Source organism: Anoplolepis gracilipes, chromosome 9, assembly GCF_047496725.1.
Source record: "Anoplolepis gracilipes chromosome 9, ASM4749672v1, whole genome shotgun sequence".
NCBI lineage: Eukaryota > Metazoa > Arthropoda > Insecta > Hymenoptera > Formicidae > Anoplolepis > Anoplolepis gracilipes.
This window is the reverse complement of record NC_132978.1, coordinates 3,519,899-3,541,948: the sequence shown is the minus strand read 5'-3', so window position 1 is coordinate 3,541,948 and position 22,050 is coordinate 3,519,899. Positions and strand designations below refer to the sequence as shown.

The window sequence follows — 22,050 nt, the reverse complement described above, 5'->3', positions numbered from 1 at the left end:
GAGAGAGAGAGAGAGAGAGAGAGAGAGTACGCGATAGAAATCGAGGGAGGAAGAGAGAGAAGGAACCGCAGTCTCGCAAGCGCTAATCCGATTAGCACGCGCGATGTTCCGCATCCTCCGAGAAGAGAGGAGACTGCTTTGAGGCACTGATGATTATCTCAAATATTAATCACAAATATTGTTTAATTAATGTAACGAGCTCGGAGTCGGAGATCGGGGAAGGAAAGGGGCGGTAGGGAGCAGGGGAAGACGCGTGGGAGCGGGCAGGAGTTAGGGTAGACAGCCCACGGCGTTTAGGTCGTTAGTGGGGAAAGGCAGCGGGGAGGGTAGGAAAGACGTTGCAGTTCGTCGGCAGGCCAGAGAGTAGCGGATTTCAGGTGGTTGCCCGGGGAAGGGAGGCGAAACGGCATGGGGAGGGGAGGAGGGGGGCAAGGAGGTGGAAAACCGCGACGCGCGGGGACGGCGGGCGAGAGGAAGATCCGAACCGCGGTAAGCGCGATAATTAGCGGCAATTAGCCGCGTAGTCTACCGTGCATCTTGCTTACGTGCGCTCGTTTGACTTCCGCGCGCCCACACGCACGCACGCAAATATATATATATATATATATATATATATATATATATATATATATATATATATGCACACATGTCCGCATACACGCGCGTATAAATTCGCATCGGAATCCACCTCGCTTCAACGTTGCTTGGACGAGAAGCGACTTATCGGTATGCGTCTTATCGACGTATATACGTTGCTCGGTACTGAATTACAGTGTCAAGTTACGGTGTACAAGGGATGACGGCTTAAACGCAGATTATCTCTCGTAGAAACGATGTAAGATTAATAATCCTCGTGTACGCGTGTTCGGAAAGAGAAGAGTCGGGAGAAAAAGAGAGAAACACACTATGGATAACGGTTTCCCTAGAGAAGATGATAGAATAACACGAGACGAGATGAAAGTTTTTTCTTTAACTGTTTAATTAATTTTCTCTTAATTCTTACTTGATTTAATTTTATTCGTATTTCTCTCTACAAATTTTTTATGTACGCATTTACTAACATATGATTTATATAATACGAGATGACTCTCACAATGTAAATTTGAATTTTTATATTTTTCTGAAAAAAACAATTCTTGTCCAGCTCGATTTTGAAGTTTTTTTCTAGTGTTTTTATTATCTTATATATTTTCGTTTGTATTTTTTTATTGCTGCAAATACGCATTAGAGCTCATTATTTCATTTACAAATGTATACATTATGTGTATTTTAGTTGTTCTATTTAACATTTATTCGCTCCATTTTTCTTCTATTTAGTTTTTTATTCTGTAATCGCTTCTTGGTAAGTAACGTAGTCGATAACTACGATATTACCTAGACGAGGTAGCGTTTCCCGCGTAATAAGACTCCATTAAAATCTTTATTTAAAATTCAATAACATTAAACGCTTTCAGCCCCGCCGGATATAGCGGATATAACGTGGAGTTAAAGCGAGTAATAAAAGTGACAGGAAACGATTTGGAAATGGATGTGTTATCGCGCAAAAACCGTTTACGCAATACTACGAACTTTAATAATTTCGACAATGCACAAATATCAATCGATGTGCAACGGTAATTTTGCACGTTTACTCTTTTGCCCTTTTATATCTGAAAAGTCGCGTTTGGTCAACTAACAAGGGCGGACAAACTGTCACACTTCTCTCTGTAACAACAAAAGTAGCACGTAATCAATTCTTACGCTCTCACTCAGTTTTCTCCCAGAGAGTATGGCCAGACAAAGAGGCGATCCAACGACGGAGAGATAATGTCTTCGCGACGCGAATCCGCTCCTGTGCAAGCACCACGCGAAGCCGTTCTTAAGGAAAAGCTAAGGAAAGAAGGAACGCGGAGCTTACCCTCTCCCCCTCTCTTCCTCCCCCTCCGTTGCCCCCGACAGGAGCTTCGCCGTGCCTTTGAATAAATGATGGGGATATATTTACGGCGAGCAGTTTTAAATAAATTACAACTGCGGGGAGACGGCGACGGGATATCTTCTTCCTGCCGTTTCTTCTTTACCTTCTCCCTCGACCCTCTTCGTCGTCTCCTCCCTTCTCCCCCTCGCTATCCTCTTCGTCTTCATCCCTGCCTTGTCTACTCTCGCTGTATTATCCCCGTCTTCGCAATGTTTTTCGGCATTTTTTGTTCCTGGCCTGGTCTCGATCCACAGATAGAGAGGGAGAGAGAAAGAGACAGCGGGAGGGGGGGGGCTGTCTCGGAGGATTATAAACGAATGCTCCGTCCTCGCGGAAAGAGAAGATCGCGAGCGGGATAGATCGCCCCCTTTCCGATTCCTCGAACTTCGTACCCGGCTTTCCTTTCCCTCTCTCTTTATCCGCACAGTCGATGTCGCGACTCTCGTAGAAATATTTCATGCGGTACAAACTTTTTCAATATATGTACGCTTATATAAATTTCTCAAACATTAGTGATATTACAAATAAAGATTGCGCATATTTAACAAATGAATATATTTATTTTGTAATAGGAAATATAAGCAAAAAATCTGTTTTATCACGAATAGAAAATTAAATTTACAATTAAGTATTAAGTTAATTGTGACGCGAAAAGCTATACAAAACAAAAAATCAATGTGACAAGTTTATTCATGACGCACGATATCATACTAGTGTGTGACACCAATTTTCCTACAACTGTCGATAACTTCGAAACTTTAATCCACTTGGTCTCGGAATTGCCACATCAACCATGCCCGCTGGAAACCGTTGCCCTTTAACCTTTTTACCCGTCGCAAACTCTTTAGCTCCCTCATCGCATCCCGACGCTTCCTCTCGACATGCGAGTCGTAAACGCGAAACGCCATCCAGTTTCACGAGACAAAGCTTCAGAGGGAAACTGACGCTCTCTTCATCTCTCTTTACTTCGTCATAGACTATAGACTCTGGAAGTTACAGTTTAACAAGGCGACGATTATCGCAATTATACGAGTGGCGATGTGACGACGACACTCGCGGAAGGGGCTAGCAGGGATGGGAAAGGGGAGGGATGTCTAGATGCGGCTTTACCGGTGGACGGCGCGCTGTCACGAGAAGTAGTTTAATGGCGCGTATCGAGCATCCGGCCGGCATGTTGAGCGGCGTTTGCACCCGTTTGCTCGCTAAAATCGTCCGGGAGTTTATAAGGCGGAAGGGAGAGAAAAGTAAGAGAGAGAAAGAAGGAGGAAGGTATTTCCTAAAGACGTAAATACAAACGAAGCTTAAGAGCTCACCTCTCAGCGGGCGGTCCGAGACCCCCTACGGTGCTCGGTGGCGGCGGTGGCGCCCTTATGGGGGTCGGCGGTGGCGTCGAGACGCCACCCAGGGACGGCTGACTCGGCTGGGGCCGGGGGCTGACCGAGGCGGAAGTCGTGCTGGGACTCCTGGAGCCGCCACCGCCGTTACCGCCACCGCCACCGCCGCCGCTGCTACCGCCGCCGACACCACTTCCGATGCCTTCCGCCACCGTGTCTTCCATGTCGGCGGCACTGCTGCTCGTTGTGGTGCCCTCCGGATCGTTCCCCGTGGGACTCGGGCCCGCCGACGAGGACGTCGGCGCGCTCAGAGCGGAGGATTCCACGTTACCACCGACGCCACCCCCGCCCTCGCGTTTGCGTTGCTCCTCCTTCAGCCGCTCGCTCTTACGCCATTTCGCTCGTCGATTTTGAAACCATACCTGGAAATTATAATGTAGCTATGGTTAGAAAAAAGATTAGGATTTAAGAATAGAGAGATAACGTTAAAAAGAGATTGACACTTTTAAATTTCGGAGGATCAAAAAGACGTTAGTTTGAGTAAAAGTATACGTTTCGTCAAGCAAATTAGTGAATTAATTTTTCTAAAAAATAAGTTGTAAAGACTTTTTTTCCTACATAGAAAATTATATTTATCCTGGTAATATTTCATCTGTTGACGTATTGTCCAACTCTCATTGTTAATATATATTGCTATATATGTATGTCGCAGAAATATTTTTTACTCAATCAACATCTGATAATACAGTAGTATATTTTGCTCCATTATTTTATTCCATGTTTTTAATATATTTCATATATCTATTCTACATAATTTAATATAATTTCCGGGTTATAAACTAAATGTGAAGAGATATCATACCGCGATATGTACATCCATAGAGAAGTAAAATTTCTCAAAAACCAATTTGGCGGAAGTTTGCATAATTCGTTGATTTCATATTCTCAACGTCTCAATCGAATACGACTATACCACGCGCGCGTAGAGGGTTAAATCGTGCGATAGTTACGAGGAGAGAAACGACGAGAGGTAGAAGAAGAGGAGAAAAATGAGACGGTCAGTCGTATCTATCTACATCACTTCGCATGTCCGCAAATGTGCAAGGATAATTGCATACACGGAGGGGTGACATTCTGAGGCAGAGGAAAGCCACGAGGGTGTCCGAGAGGTTGGACGAGGGAGGATTGAAGAGAGGGAACTGGGGGCACTTTCCACCGTGCATGTTCAACGAGCCGACAGCAACCACGGCGGCCGAGTGTTTTTTAAAAAGCTCGAGTTCCGCTAACGAGGCTAACTTGACATAATACCGGCTGAAATAGACTTTATTATACTCAGCGGTTCTCCGCCGCTAACGTCGACTTTTGTCCCGACAACGTGTAATAACTGTGTTTTCACACAGATAAATCTTCATATAATGCGCTCACTAATAAAAGAACGTTGCTTGTAATTAGAGTTATCACTTTAGTAAACAGTGGAAAACCGATTAAGAGAACATTTATTACGTAATCTACACAAAATGTCGTTTTACAATAAAAAAAAGTACTGTTTCAAAGAAATAAAAAAATGTAACACTAATTTTTTTAAATAATTTCTTTAAATTATTTAATTTTTTTAAAATAATTGTTTTAAATAATTTCATATAGCTTTCAAGAAAAATTATTTAAAAAATAAAAGAAATGCAAACTTTTAGAAAAAAGTATAAACTATATGTTTTAAAATTAATAAAAATTTTTTAACAGAAAGATACCATCGGCACATCTTATATAATAGGTCTGGAAATGATTATCTTAGTTCGAGCGCAAAACTTTCACGGGAGGAGAGAAGGTTGGAAAATGGTTTAATAAAATAAATACGATAGGCACGACTCGACATCGCGAGGGGGTGGAAGATGATGGCAGACGGGGAGATATAATAATATCCTAAGGGTTACAGGGGGGGCGAGTAATAGCTGGGAACAAAGCCATGGTTCCGTAGGGACCATCGTCGTTTTCCTTTCCACCCTCGCGCGATATCTCTCTCCTCTCCATTTTTTTTTCAATACGAATTTAATCCGAAATTCGTTGATAATGGCATGACTCGATCTCGTCACCGTTAAAACATTTTTGATCAGCCGCACCCTTGTTAATGTATTTTACTGTTTGTTATAGGATTACCGGTCACACGTATCGTTGCGATATACTTTTTAGAAACAATGAAAGAGATAATTAATGATTAATTTACGAACAGCATTTTTTTCAGTTTTTTATCAAAAAAGGAGCTTTATTAATTAATTTATACATATCAACGAAAATTCTTTTTTCGTTCTTTAATTTTTGACGCAATCCGAAACTTTAAATATTTTCATTAACTATCTTAATAGAAAAGTATGCAATAATGTTAATTAATTAATAATAATGTGTAATAATATTCCACATTATTTTTTTTTGCCGCGAGAATTTTTCGCACTTTACAATTTCAAAGAAAAAAAATTGTGATAGCTAAGTAGAGAAAGAGAGATGATTTATAAAATCCAATCATCAAGAATAGGAGAGCCGATATGTAACAGCGCGTCCAGCATCCATGGTCCAGGGCGAACGCAGGTGCAAGCGACGCGTTGCGTCAAACGCCGCGTCGCGTTTAATTCACGCATGTCAGTAATTGCCGCTTCGCACATGTGCACCTCGTACTCCCGAACACGCACGATTCGCAAGTGAATAATACGTATATGCGAGGAAAATATACGCACGCCCGCCGTGTGTGTGACGTGACGTGTGACGAGACGTCGCGCGTGGTACGTGCCTCGGCGAGCGTGTAGCGAACCCTCCTTCAACCCCCGCCGTCCGCCCCCGCCTCTACCCCCCTTTAAGAGGTTCTAATTGGAGTCTGGAGAAGAGGACGGGCGCTACATAAACGCGCCTATTTGTCCATTATTCCAGATTCTCTTTGTCTTCGCTAATGAAACAATGAGTCTGCGCCGTAATTGCGTCACAGCCAGACCAGCTCTCCCCTCCTTTCTCTCCCCACCTTCTTCACCGTCTCCCTTCTGTCTCCTTCATTGTAATGTGTACATGTGTTCTATCGTTTTCCTCTCTCTTTCTCTCTCTCTCTCTTTTCTTCCCTTTTTCTGTCATAGAAATTGCGCCCTTCTCTTCGGCTTCACAATCCGCACAATGCGATGTCTCTTAGAACAACCTCTTATCACTTTATGATCGAGGATCCTTCACTAGTCAAGATATTAGCGACGAGAGGGCAAAGTGCCAGGGTATTTGATTCTTCTGGAAATGTACGATATTACATTTTGTAAAATAACAATGGTAATTAATTCACGTAATAATATAAAATAAATACATTTGGATTGAAAAGCAAGAGATTATATTTAGTATCGAGATATTTAACTCTGAATTTTCAAGCTGTCGAAAGGTATACTCTGTATAATTCGATGAACACTCAAGTCGACGTCTGTCGAGAAATCAAAAGCCGCCATTGGTAATTAGATATCCTCCGCAAATGTTCCGACATGATTTTAGGGAATCGCCGTTACTGCAGGGATTCTTAGCGCGAATTACAGCGGCGTGAGTAAATATGGCTGTGAGGACGTGAGGCCAGGAGTACAAAGTAATCCCGGAGATTACCGGCTTACTCTGTCAGAAGATTACGTCAGGTCGAGGGTGTCAGCTCGCCCCTTGGGGGTCCGGGCCCCTTCCTCCCTCCCCCTTCACTTACCGCTCTGCCCGTCCTTCTATACGTACGTTCTTGCTTTTGCGGCAGCATCATACCGTTGTACACAACCGAAACATTCAATCATTATTGCATCTTTTTTTACAGGTACTTTTTAATCAATTAGTTACTAAATCCAACATTTTTTTTTATTCTAATTCTTTTGTGCTTCTTTAGCTGCACATTTATACATAACGTTATATACAAAATATATAACATTTTATATAGTAAAAAAAAATATATATATATATATTTGTGTGTGTGTGTTTTAATAGAAAACGAATAGATAAATAAAAATTGAAAAAGCTTGTTCAAAGCATGCTTTAACATTTTTTTGCGAAATAACTGTGACCATTTGTGAATATTAATGGATATATACGTAGGCGCGGATAATACGTTCTATTATGTATTGTGTGAAATATTATACAAAAATACGTATAGTGAAAAATGCTCTCGGAATTTCTCTACTTTAACGCTACAGAGGCGGACAAAAAATTACCGGGTTGCCGCGCGTAATTTTCTCATCGCATTAAAACGCGAAATCCAATCTCAATGCGCTGAGACGCATTAAAAGATTAAGCTAGCTACTACTGCCAATGCTCTCGGACGCGAATATTCTGTGAAGTTTTAATACACGTGCTTTCACGTTATCGAATAAACGTGATTATACAACGTGATTAGCATACTTTCAAGTAACCTGTTTTAATGTATCCTTAAATATAATATACAGTTGCTCTCTTTTACTCTCGTGAATTTATTCATCTCCCTTATGCCAATGGATCTTTTTATAATTTAATCGGATTACAAACACATTATTAGATGTTGCAATAAGATATGTGCAAGTATTTGCAGCGACAAAATAAAAGAGTGAAGAAAAAATATTTTATTCTCCATATATATATATATAATTATATATAATTTTCTTACAATTTTATTATAAGAAAATTTTGTAATAATTATAATAAAATTATAATTAAAAATAATACTAATTTAACAATATCCAGTTATTCTTTGAATGATATGTTTAAAAAATATTTTTACAATCGAAAAAAAATATAATTAGGTTGTATATACATTTTTGTAAATTGAAAAAGTTTTATAACTGTGATTAATTAGATTAGAGTTGAACGGATATATAATAAGAAAGATTTTTGCATGTTAGTATGACATTCACCTGTACTCTAGCCTCCGTAAGATTAATCTTCATAGCCAAATCTTCCCTCGTAAAGACATCCGGGTAGTGAGTCTGCGCGAAGGCGGACTCGAGTTCCTCCAGTTGTTGAAGGGTGAAAGTAGTCCTATTCCGCCGTTGCTTCCTCCTCACGAAGGAATCCTCGCCAACTCCGTGTAATGCCGGATGATAGGCGGAGTAACTAGTATCTGCAACGAAAGCCGGGAGGAATAAAAAATAACTATTTTAGTAGGATATGGTTTATAATTTATAATTTTTTTTTTGCACAGATTTTAACTTCGCTAATGATTTAACGATTAGAAAAATGATTTAGTGTTGATAAAAGAAAAGTCATAATTATGAGACTTTCAGAGCTAGGTGATAAAAAATTACAATTGACACAGTGACAGTAATAAATATCATGAAAAATAATTGTTTACATTTTTTTTTCCTAGATTGCCAAAAATATTAGAATCAGCTTTTTATTGCTGAATACGTAATAAAACATACATAATAGACATTATTATCAATATTACAAAAAATATAATTTCTCTTCCTCTCCCGACCTATTTTAGACGAATTAATTTGACAAAGTTTCGCCTTTTAATTCTTGACAGATTCGAATTTGCAAAGTTCCAATGGAACTTACTTAGTTCGGTACTCCGCATATTTGACTGTGCTTTACTAGGGTTGGAGAAACTCGATAACTTGAAGAAACTTGTGAGTTACTGACAATCTCGCGGAGTTTTCAAATTTATACGGCAAACGTTATCGCACAAAATAAAATGATCAACATAATACTTTCTCACGGTAGCTTATATTAGTTTATTAATGTAAATATACATTTATAGATATCTCATTGTAAGAAGAGTCATTGGCGTACACTTATATTTACTTATTTAATCTAATTTGATTTAATAGAATTTAGAAATTTGCGAGTGCAATTCTTGAATTCTTGCACTGGCTTCTCTTTATATCGGGTTTCTGGTATATTGTCTCTACATCTTTTTGTTTTTCGAAACCAGCAATATGCAAATTCAAGTATTTCATTAAAAAATTTACAGTGTGTCCTGTAATGTCATAACATTTGATACAAAAATTCTTCGGTATATATGTAACTAAATCAATTTTCTTTCTTTTTATATATACATTTTTCACGTTTTCGCTCTATGTATTTTATAATCTCGCGACCAGACGAGGCATGTTAATTAAAAGTATTCGGGAAAGCGTGGTTGACTGCGGTCGCACGTACGCATACATCTACACGAAGCGTCGAAAAGTGAAGCGATATAAAGGTATCGGTCGGATATACGCGCGTACAACGAGACCGCGAAGTGGGAGCAGACGTTACGAAGCGGCCGGAACCGCTCATCAATGATGCAGAGCAATCAGCGCAATTAATTACCACGGCGCTAAGCTGGGGCTTAGCGAAAAACACAAATTAATTTCCTAAGCTCATAAAAATTCATGCCACTCTCTCTCCGCCACCCGGTTGTCTCTCGCTCGCTCGCACAATGTCTCTACCTCCTTCTCCTCCTCCTCCTTCTCTCTCTCTCTTTTACTCTCTCTCTTTCTCTCTCTCTCTCCCTCCACGTCTCTCTTTCTCTCTCACCCTTTCTCCCTCTCGACAGAGAGTGATAATAGTAAGGGGAGAAAGCGAGATGGGAATAACGATGGTGATGGTGTTGCGCCATCACAATGCAGCCGATTTACCCATATAGTGCATCTACAGGGACGAGATACTTCGCCTCGATGCCACTGAACTTTCATAACTGTCGCGGACGTGCAATTATACGCTATGGTCGCCACGATCTCCCGTATCGTTTGCAAAATTAATATCAACGAGGATCAGCGCGAGGATTTTCGTTCTAAGCCGCACGCGAAAATAAACGATATGAGGATTTTCAGACTGCTGATATTTTATCAGCACGTTTAACGACATTGTGAGCTTGCGGATGCACTTGAAACTTGATTTCCGCTCTGCTGTATGTGATTGTCAATTATAAATTTCTTTGTCTTATGAATTATTATTTTCATTTAGTAACCAAATGTGTTATCCCTTTTTTTGTCGCGTACAATCATTCAGAAAGCTATAATATAAATCTACTGTGAACCAAAAATATCTATCTTTGATGGCCTAAGAAGCAAAATGACAAAATGTCGATAAAATCATTTTAATATAACAGCATTTGTATTTGTTTTCAAATCTTTCAATACTTTTTAATTTATAAATAAAAAAAGAAACTCTTTCAAATTTATGACGTAAACTACGATATATAAAATATACATTATGACAATATATGTGTAGTATTATTCTTTTTACGATCTCGGTATTGATAAATAACGACTGTCGTTGTTGCTGCGGAAGAAACGAAGACAGAGAAGCGAATTGGGCGACGACCGCGGCGGCTAAATAAATTTGCCAGTGCCCCAAACTGAAATCCACTCAAGATCTTAGATTAGAGTCGGGCCGAAGTAAAGCCCGGATCCAGACAACTCGTACAACTCATCGGGAGTCGGTCTGATCCAATTTATTAGTAGTGCCTCGGGTACACGGAAGAAAAAGAGAGAGAGAGAGAGAGAGAGAGAAAGAGAGAGAGAGAGAGAGAGAGAGAGAGAGATCCGGTGACTTTTGCGCTCAGGACGCACGCGCGGTTTCCTTTCACGACACGCTTCGTCGTCGTTGACGCTTTGTCTACCCGTCGGCAGAAAACACAAAGCGAAGTGATTAATTTTTCGCGCACGGGAAGCGTAGAGTATATCGTTAATTTGCGTGTGTCATTTCCTGACGAAACGTAAAATCGCATTATTACTAAGACAAAACCGATATTTATACTTTTTCCCAGATAAAATTTAATAAGAAATTAAATTTAATCCAGAAATTATTGCTTTAAGCTATTAAATTTTGATTCCTTAGCATAACGTATAGTACATACAAATATTAGCATATAATAATATATATATATATATATATATATATATATATATATATATATATATCTTGTTTTACATCAACTATTTTTTAATATAAGCTAAAATATTGCACGTGTAAATTTGAGATTAATGTGTGAAAAATTAAATCCTCCGAAATATATCAAAATAAAAATTCTTTCAGACAAAGTTCCGTCTTTCCGAGAAAATCGCATTAACTACTAAATTAATAATGTAAAATTCAACTCGAATTTTATATTATTCAAATTCTGCAGTCTACACTAATTTCAGGTTTTCACATAGTTATACACATATATGTCAGAGGGATGAACAATTCAAAATTATTCCAAACGTGCGTCACGCGTTCTCCATGATCGTTCGTATCCGTTGCATTTGCGAACTGCAAGTCTCGTTGCAGTCCTGTGAGGGAGGGGACTCGTGGTGGAGACCCGTGGAAAAACTACACGTAGAGAACAAAATCTAATGACACCCCGACCGTTACTAATGACACTAACGAGGTAGTTAGATGTTAGAGCGAATGTCGGTGGGTCTGGACCGTGGGCCGAGTGAACCCACTTACCGACTTATCACGTAGTTACCTAATCTGTTTATCCCAACGGGGGGTAGAGGAGATCAGGGAGAAGGCTACGAGCCGGCGTGGACCAGAGGCAGAGGGAGAGGGACAGAAGAAGGGGAGAAGGGGGCAATCGGTAACTGGAAGGGTGCCCGGACGTCCCTGAGGACACCCGTTCCCCCGTTCCCCCGTTCCCCCGTGCCCCCGCGTCCACCTCGACGCCCTGTTCGATCATCTACCAGAGAGGAGAGATCGCCGTCTCTCCCACATTTATGAGCCTCAATGGGCGTTATGTTTTAAAGAGAATATAAAGAATAACGTGCGTACTTCCCACGTTTCTAAATTCCCCATGAATTTATATTCCGTAAAATAAGCGCCGGTTTATTTTCTTTTTATTCCCGTATATTTTTGACATGTATTTTGTGACGAAAGTTAAAAGAGGATAAACTAGACTTTATAATTTCATAGTCTCCTTAAACTCGACCTAAATCTTGTCGAAATTAATATGCTACTTCGTTATTTAGTTAGAAATCATTTTGATATTTTTACGAATATAAAAGTTATAACTAGAGAATAAAAAATAAAAGGGTTGTAAAATCTCTTCTTTTTTATTATTACATTAATATAAATCTTTAATATCGTTACACATTTTTTTATTTATCTATATCATTTTTCTATTATTCTATGTACTTTTAAAATCACAATAAAATGCTGACATATTTATTGTAATCGAAAGCAACGAAAGATTTTCGAAACAAGATTATAATATTATGTAATTAACATAATTCGAAAAACATATAATCTCGCGATAGCGTTATCCCGTGCAATTATGTTGTAACTCGATAAGGATGAATCATCGTTGTTTATTAAACATGACGAGAGAATAGGCTGATTATTGTCATTGATTATCGTCGGTTTGATAGATTGGTCCGGAAATTCGTCACCGGGAGTAAGACGCGACTTGGAAAACGATCTGTGAATAGACAAACTGGCGTTCGAAGTTCTTGGATAGTGTGACTCGATTCTCGGTGACTGTTGGCGGGACGCGGTTTAACTGGAAGTTGGTTCCAAGTGCAAATTAAGTTTAGCGGCCGTCCAGTTTGTAGCGTCCACTTTGCGTAACTCGGTCTAGTCGGTAATGTAACTTCATCGATGTGTTCCGCTAGAGCGCAAGTGCCGGTACAATCAGTCTGCCTTCCCTTCGTCCCTTCTCCCCTTTTCGCTCGCTTCGCTCTCCGTTGTATACCCGGTGTCTCGCTCTTTCTCCACGCCTCTCGTATTTTTCTTCCTATCTATTCTTTTTTCCGTTTTGCGCTTACATATTGTCATCTCTCTCATGTAAATTATCTTCTCAAAAAAAAAAAAACAATCTCTATTTGAGAGGAAGGTATCAGTTTGAGATTGAAAAAGTTAAATTTGTGAATGGAGAGATCAAGATTTGTAGACGATTCAATTTATAAACATATTTTCTCAGTATATGTAGTTTCTTACGTTCTATCTGTGTCTCTATTAAAGTTTCCTGTAAAAGTTTCACATCATTTTTCGACGCGCGAACAAAGTTATTATTAAAAACTGTCCGCTTCTCAACGAATAACCGCGCGAATAAATTTCGCGAAAATTTCGCATAACGTCAATTTTTATCAATATGAAAAGGCTATATACGGTGGACTTGACGCCGATGGAAAATCGCCGAGGGGGACCGGAGAGATAAAAAATATCGTTGCAAACGCGTACGCGCCCGTAGGAGGAAGAATCGAATTTTTACTTACAGGGGTGAGTCGGGGCGAAAGGATACTCCAGGGACGGCGGTAATCGCGGCGCCGGGAGGCCTGGGGGGCAGTGGTAGCAGAACATGCTTCCGGCCCTGGCCACCGCCGCGCCGCCCCCCGGCCCGCCGGCCCCTCCCGCGCCAGCACCCGGCACCTGCGGTTGACTCGACGTCTGCTGTTGCTGCTGTTGCTGCTGATGGTGCTGGTGGTGGTTATTGTTCGGCTGGTGGGCGTGGACCGCGCCAATCTGCAACCACACGCGTCAATGTCAATTGATTTCATAATCTCTTTCGCGGTAAAAAAAAAAAAAAAAAATTCCATGATCAGTGATTCGAGTGAGCGACGCGTTTTCTCTTGCGATATAAAATAATAATTTTAGGATAAAAATATGTATTAGATGCTTGAGATGTAGATATTAATCCTCTTTATTTTGCTTTATAGACAAATAAATTCCGGCAATAAATATGTAGGATAAATATAGTTTTTATATATATCGCAAATAATTTATCAAAATTTAAATATCTCTTGTCGTGATTATCATCGCTATTTTTCCTTGAAATTAAATAATAGATATGCATTATTTTAATTGCCTTATGTCTACAGATTTTTCTAATCTTAATGTTGCGAGAGGCATCACGATGACCCTCGCGGAAAGCAGAGAATCGGAGCCACTTCCGATTTCGCCGTGCGACGCGCGGATTTTCGAAAGCGGGGTGAAATATGATTAAGAGGGAGCGCGACAGCGGCGTGCTGCAGCGGGGTGGGCGGTTATACGAGGGGGGGGGAGAAGGAGGGGGTAGAGGGGAGAGGAAAGCGGATGGGTGGCCGATTACGCCAATCCCCATTAGAGGGATTGTAAACTCGCGTAAATAAATAATGTATGTATCGGCGAGAGAAGAGCTGCATACGAAGTGAGAGAGGGAGGGAGATAGAGAGAAAGAGACAGCGAGAGCGAGAGCGAGAGCGAGAGCGAGTGGTGCGGCGCGTAGAGGGCTCTTTGCCTAAGCAGGCATCGGTCGTGGAACTTAATAAACGGCGAAGTTATCAATTTATAATGGGTCGGCATGTCGCGCATGCGCGTGCCTACGGGGCCCCGGCCCCGGCCCCGGCCCCAGTCGCCGTCGCCCATCGTTTCTCTCTCGTTATATAACGGCGTGCACGCGAGTAGCTTTAGAGAACCGGTGTACACACTAACTATACCCGCGGTCCCCCCTTCCCCTTTCCCCCCTCCCGTCGCCCTTATCACTCTATGCGGCTGTTTATCTCGCTCGCTCCATCGCGACGTCTCCCCTTCGTCTCTCTCGCTTCTCCCTTTATCGGTCGCTGTTGCACTGTCGTCTCTCCTTCTCTCTTTGCGGCTCTCCGGTACGAAGGGACAAATTGAATTTTAGATCATGGCGTGTTCCTGTGGGGTCCGCGAATAGAGAGGGACAGAGAGAAAGAGAGAGAGAGAGAGAGAGAGAGAGAGAGAGAGAGAGAGAAAGCGGGAGAAGCGCAGAGGCGGACGTCGAGATGATACTAATTGAAATTTGAAATTGATATTAGCGAATTATTACCCCTCTCCGTCGCGCGTTCTGCTTGGCCCAACGCAATTACGCCGCCCGCGTGTCGGGTATCAAAAGTAATTGCTGCCAAACTTAACAAAATTCGAGCAATTCTCGTTTCAGCCGTCTGACCTACGGCGAAAACGACTCGTCGACTATATAGTCTCCTCTCCCTCCCTTACATACTTAAATGTACTTTTATGGAATATACATTTAACGTGATATTAAATTGTGTTACTTTGTCCGCACAAGGGAGTAGCCTCCCTTGTCAATGAAACAAAAAAAAAAAAAAAAAAACAGATTAAATCATTCAACATGTAATTTTGAAAATGCCTATTCCATTATTCACTCATCTTACTTTTTGTTAAATTTTAGATATTTTAAAGCGTACCTAAGAATATTATATAGAGAATGTATAAAAAAATTAATCTGTCGTTCCCACAATATTTCTAATTACTAATTCTGATATTAACAGAACACAAAGTTCATATCTTTAAATCGAATCAAAAACACTTTAAATATCAAAAATATATATATTTTTTATTTTAATTTTCATACACAATAAACATATACAACATTAAGAGAAAGAAAGAGAGAAATTAATTTTTAAGAAATTCTAAAGATATATATATATATTTCGTGCATTTTGCCAAATTGCTATCAAATATCCGACGATTAATCGCGGAAACAAATGGGCGATTTATCGCGATCCACTCGTCCTCCGATTCCCATAAATTCATCTGCCATAGATGGTGGTGCTATTGGTTTTGCGTTTGCAGAGAGTTAGGCACATAATGACGAGACATACGCAACGACAGAAGGGACGAAATGTAGCGAGGCTAATCCACGAAGGGGGACGTGAGGCCCGCGGGTGTCCCTGCGGCACACGAGAAGGGGGGAAAGGGGACCACCGCGGGGGCCACTGCTCGCAGATTCCACTCTCGCGCGCCAACATACGCGTCTCCTTCCCTCTCCCGCCTCTCTTTGCTATATCCTTCTCACCCTCCACAAAATAGGGCCGGCATGTGGTCCTAGAGTATATTTGCGGTGTTCAACCAACCGGGCGAAATATTATGCCAGTGTTTTATTGTGCGATCATCCCGATGCGGTGGCGCCCTACTGCGTGTGAGAGCGAAGGGATTGCGGCTTCGAGTGTTGCGGAGTGTGTTTACACGTTGGCACACGCCATCGGATTTGTTACACGCTCGTTATACGCTGTGCTCGGGCGTTTACCAAAGCCAGTAACAAAAAGTGAGCGATGATATTCGAAATGAAGAGCGAGCAATACAAATGGAAAATAGGACATTTTTTTATCTAATCTTTTTTACCCTAATTTACTGCAAAAGAAATTTAATTGTGGAATTTATTCCGAGTTTTATCTAAATATTTAAATAATATGTGTGACGAAGAGTCAAGAAAAGAATAAGTGAAAAATAATGGAAAGTGATTAAAAATGGACAAAGTATTTGAAACAGAAAATACAAATATAGTTGCATACAAATATTTTCCTACCAGGTATTATATATAAAAAGTTAATACTAAATAACATTTCATTTGTATATTAATTAAAAATTTTATTTGAAATATATTTAATTAATTTTATCAGAAGTATTATTAAATCAGAAATATTATTTTCAAATAAATATTTCTTGAGACTTTGAGAGAGATTTTAAATAATTAATAATTGAAATAATTATTTCTCTTATTGAATGAGCAGAGAAATATTTGAATATTATTTTTATCGATTAATACTCTAGATACTTATTTCTTACGATTTATATCTCCTAGTTTTTGTTCATGTTTTATTAAATAATGTTATTTACTTTAATAAATTAAAATTAAATAAGTATTAATGGTTATTTCTGAAATAAATGTTTATTGGTTTTTGTATTTTTATTTACATTATTTTTCTTATTATATAACATTTAAAATAATATTTAAAATAATTTTCAAAGTTGGAAAACTTTAATTATTCTTTCAAATAAACATCTCTTTCTTTGATAATTATTTGAAAATTATCATACTGATTACTAAATCCAATTATTATATTTGCCAAACATACAAATCTTTTGTTTAAACGAAAGTTAATAATTAATTATAAATACTTAATTTCGATAATCGTTTTTAAAAATATGCTCACTATTACTTGAGATTTATGATCCATTTTATAGTCCAACAGACGTTGCTAAGTAGTTTAGACATTAAACTTATATATTTCTGCTGGTAGAGAATGTAAACTGCACGAGGAATAATCTGAGGAATAATTTTATGAGTTGATATATCGTTGAAGATATTGTATATACGTATAATGCGGTTAATGAAAGCTAAACCAGATAGGGGCGTGTACATCTCGCACTTAGAGGCGAATGAAGACACGAGGTTCAGTATGCGTTGCGCGCGAACAATGCGTGTCGGATAGCCGGGTGTTTAGATTCCGCGCGTATATGACACTGCGCGCTCATTAGAGCGCGGCGCTAATTGCATAATTGGTGCCGGCAATTATGAGCAAAGCGATGCCGCATGTCGGAGGGAGTTTGGCGGCGACAGCGGCGGTGACGTCAACATCCAATAATTCGGCACGCGACGACAATCGCGCGCTTGTACTGCCACGCCATTGCGCAAATATCACGAATCGCAATTAAAAGCGATAATTTTGTAATTAGCTTCCGTTCCGCGCTTCCCCTCCCTCTTCCTACCTTGCTTTTTGCTTTTCGCTTTTATTTCAACACAACGTCACAGATTCTCCATGATATTTTTAGGTATGCTTGAATTTAATAGAATTATATTATAAATATTTACATTCAATATTAATATCAAATAAAAAAATGTGTTTTATATTTTTTCGAAAAACATTATACTTTGCGATAAAAAAATTATAATTTTTAATTATTATTTTTATAACAAATAAACAAATTATAGTATATTTTTGGTTTTTAATTTTATATATATATATATATATATATATATATATATAAATTTCGTAAAAATTAATAAGGAAAAAAATAAAAATGGGCGATAGATCGGCAAAAATAAATAAATTTCAGTCTTAATAAGAATAAAAAAAATCGTTAATTATGTTGCAACACACGCAGTTATTTTCTTCTCTTTTTCTCGAAAGGAGAAACGGTGGATGATGATATCAATGCAACGTAGTATGCATTATTGTGCATCGCGTGCAGCGATGGCGGCTGCAGAGAGCGACAAGCGCGAGAAATTCGTGGAGCTGCCGCAATTGACGTCGTGTACGTCGGAAAAACTCACGATTAAACGAAGATTTCATTAGGGACAATATATTGCGGTGGCATCGGCGGCACTCGTTGACCGTCGAGCGGGCGCGGGTCCCGGTTTCTTTATTGGCCGGTCTCGGGGAATAAATTGGAGGGAATTAATTAAGCGGCACAAATTGGATGCAGCGCGTTAGCCCTTATTCGTGGATGACACAATTTAATAAGCATCTTCTAACGTAAACTGAGAGGCATACAGAGAAAAAAAGAGAGAGATAACTCTTCGCTAGTCGAATAAACAAGAATATGCGGGGCAGATATTGTAAAAGATGACCTGACGTCATCAAGATTGAGTTTTCTGTTTGTAGTATCACGCAGCATTAGTACACATTCAAGATGAGATTTATTATTTAATAGTTATTATTTTATATATTTAATAATTATATTTTAATAATTACAAAATGTTTATTAATTTTTTTTATAATAGTGTAATATAATATATCTATAAGCATAAAAGTATATAGCGAAAAAAAACATATTAATATACGTATATTATTTACATATAAAGAATATAGTTTAAAATTTAATTATAATAATTTTTTTATATTAAAATTGTTCGATTTTCTTTTTTATGTAAAGTTTGAACAATATTTTTGGACTAACAATAAGAACGTTATCTCAAAGTTACGTGTATCTCTCTCACGTATTTTTCTTTCTCTATTTATCTATCGCTTTCGTTCGTTCGTCGCTATCATCAGCGAATTGTCTTTGACGAGAGGAACGTTAAATGCCCATACAACAGAGCAACAATGCGCCGATTGTCACGGGTCAAAAGGGAAGAGCATGGTCTAGAATGTAATATTGTGTCATTCACAATATATATGATTGTACATTGGCTCCTTCGATAATATTAAAGCATGGACGGTCGCGGGGTTAACGGGCATTGTCGTCTCGTCGAAAAGAAATCGAGGACAAAACGAACTGTGGGTAAATACGTCGCAAACCGCCTGCCTCGGCGAGAACAATTAGAGGCTCGTGTTATACACAGTGTCCCAGGCTGATAATCGATCAATATGCATATCGATCAGAACAAATATCTCTACTCAATCACGCATACATATTAAAAATCATATTAATTAATTAATTAATAATAAATAAATAAAAGAAACATCGTTGATATGACATATATGTATTCGATGTACATATGCATATATCATACTTTCTATAAAAAAAAAACATTTTCCAAATTTCTCCTACAATTTGAGAGTAGTAGCGGCGAAAAATTGCTCATAAAACGACATCGGCTCCGAGTCATCAGTTGGAGAATCCACCGACGACGCGGAACCGAGACATTACGGGACATCCTGTATAGAGAGCGGCCCAGGCCTCAACACACGGCGGGATCGCTCTCGCATCGAGCATCGGTGTAATGTACTTTGGTTAAGCGCATCGGAGCATGCTCGTCGCCGAGTTAACGCATTTAATGGAGGTTAACTTTGCATATGGTATTGCTCCCCCGTGCCGTAACCCCTTTACTGGCGCGGCGCGCTCGACACAGTATCGAACGCGCGCGACGCCGGCGTCGAAACTAACCGGGAATTATGCTGCGATACAAAGCGGATAATTACGAGACGGCTTGATCGATCTTACATCTACCTCTCTCTCTCTCTTTTCCTCCCTCCCTCCTTTACTTGCCCGCATTCTCCTCACTCCACGCACGTAATAATGTAAAACTATTTGCGCCACCGTACGTAAACTTTCGTAAGTGCGCTCTCTGAGCTTGCTCCTCCTCTACCTCCTTCTCTTCTTCCATAAAGATCGCTCCTCTGGTGTATCATCTTGCGAATATCGCGGCAGACATACTCCTTCTCGCGAAGAGACCTGCATGCTTAACGTCGAAAAACATTGCGCGATGCTTTTCGAAGCGTTTCATGTTGTACGAATACAAAGAGAATCTGTTACAATTTTATTATCGCGCAAATTTCTTTTTTGGCCGCTTTTTTTTCCCTCGCCGAGCGTGTTGAAAATTTAAATAATTGTTTTCTTTACGCGAAATCAATCGGACACCACACTTTTTTTCAAGTTTTAAAAATTATTATTCACTAAAGAAAATTCAAAGAAAATGTTTGACTTTCAAATTAAACAGATCTGCGCTTACATAAGATATATAGTGTATGTGATTACAATTGAAATCGCTGGGCCGGGAAGGGTTAAGCGGATTATCAAGCGACGTGATATTATTTGTACTATCAAATTGTGCGCCTTGATTTAATCCGTTCAAATAATACTGGCAATATAATACTGAGAGTCACTTTGATAAAATTATTGCTTTATCATTTATCTATCTATAAAAAGATAAAGTTTTTAAATGATTGAAATGAGAGTTTGTTACGTAACTTTCAAACAAAGTTGAACGCAACTGGAGTGAAGGAAGAGAGGAGAAATACACGGGCTAGAGCTCTTGATAAATTTTGAATCTAAATTATATGCGATAAAATTATGCTACGCGCACATATCGGCGACGTAAAATCGTTTTCGGCAAGGCCGAAGCGTGAAAGCCGCAAATATAGAATCCGGGTATCGTTATAACCCCTGTATTAAATGCATATATAAATTAATTCGACCGAATTGAATAACTAATTATAAATTAATAGCATGTAACGAGCGAACCGGGTCCCTATGCCATTTGGAACTGCGAGTGGTTATGTGATATCAACAACAACAACAGCATTAAATAATAAATACGGCCATTAAACAGCAATCATTAGCTCGTATATTACGCAGAGAGATCCGTGAAACAGTCTTCTAAAAATTATACATTATTATAATTTCTGTAGATATTGACAGCAAGAAAGCTGAATAGAAAATTACATATATAAGAAAATTAAATATATCACAAATGTTTTGCCGTAGAGAAAATGAAATTCAAATTACATACATAATTTACATATATAATTATTGCAATATTAATTTGAGAAAATAAAATATTATATGTTTTACATTAAAATATATATGTACATATATATATTTCTGAAATGTTTCGGAATTTCTAAATCTTATTATATATGCAATGAAAAATATAAATATAGCATGACGATAGAAGTAAAATACATAAGTCAGATAATAACGATCAGTTTAATTATAGAAATACAAAATTAAGAACGAAAAGTTTGCTAACTGATCCACTTTTAAATTACAATTACGAAGTACGTCGACTTCATTATATGATGTAAGCATAAAGTCAGGAAGATTCTCATTATCGAGTAAGAAAATGGAACTTGCCGCTATTGAATTTGAACTGATTATTGATTTATATCGACTCTGCTTTATACCTCCTCCCTTTCTCTCCGAGCGCTGTCTAAAGACAAGTTTTAATTGAAAGTTGATTAAGACTGCGCTATACTATAAGTTACAGTCTTAACTTAACCTGTGGTTTCGAGATCGCGTAACTAAATCTCTTTATTTAGGGCAATTGCCTTTTTCTAATTGCAAGTTTAACTTTTTTTTCAGAAATAATGTACTTTTTATAAATAAGACAAATTAATACTAATTATTTTCTGATATTTATAAGAAATAAAACACTTTCATAAAAAATGTCAAAGTTTCACAATATGAAAAACGTAATAATATATTTTAAGAGAAAATATAAACATAGCTATGTGTCATTAATACTATATTTTTATGTGATATCAATGGATAGCAATCAATCACAAAGGGTCTTTGTGTAGGGGTTTTTCTAGTGACATTTAAAAAGCATAAACGTATTCCGGAAGCGGAATCTTTTCATCAATATAAAAGCAGCGTTTAATTTGGCAATTTAATTTGTTTAATTAATATTCTAATAACTTTTAC

General features: G+C 38.6%; 2 protein-coding genes across 4 annotated transcripts in view; one reads left to right on the top strand and one right to left on the bottom strand.

Annotated features, from left to right (window-relative positions):
• LOC140669571 (uncharacterized) overlaps window positions 1-22,050 on the top strand; it is an 80,548-nt gene that overhangs the window by 17,369 nt on the left and 41,129 nt on the right. The gene's annotated exons all lie outside the window — the stretch shown is intronic.
• Window positions 1-22,050, bottom strand: part of Drgx (Dorsal root ganglia homeobox) — a 42,758-nt gene that overhangs the window by 5,591 nt on the left and 15,117 nt on the right. Inside the window, exons 2-4 of the mRNA XM_072899546.1 lie at window positions 13,431-13,677; window positions 8,160-8,365; window positions 3,268-3,710 (exon numbers count right to left, since the gene is read on the bottom strand). Coding sequence (XP_072755647.1) covers window positions 3,268-3,710; window positions 8,160-8,365; window positions 13,431-13,515 — 734 coding nt within the window. The 5' untranslated portion in view covers window positions 13,516-13,677. The remainder of the gene's footprint in view (window positions 1-3,267; window positions 3,711-8,159; window positions 8,366-13,430; window positions 13,678-22,050) is intronic.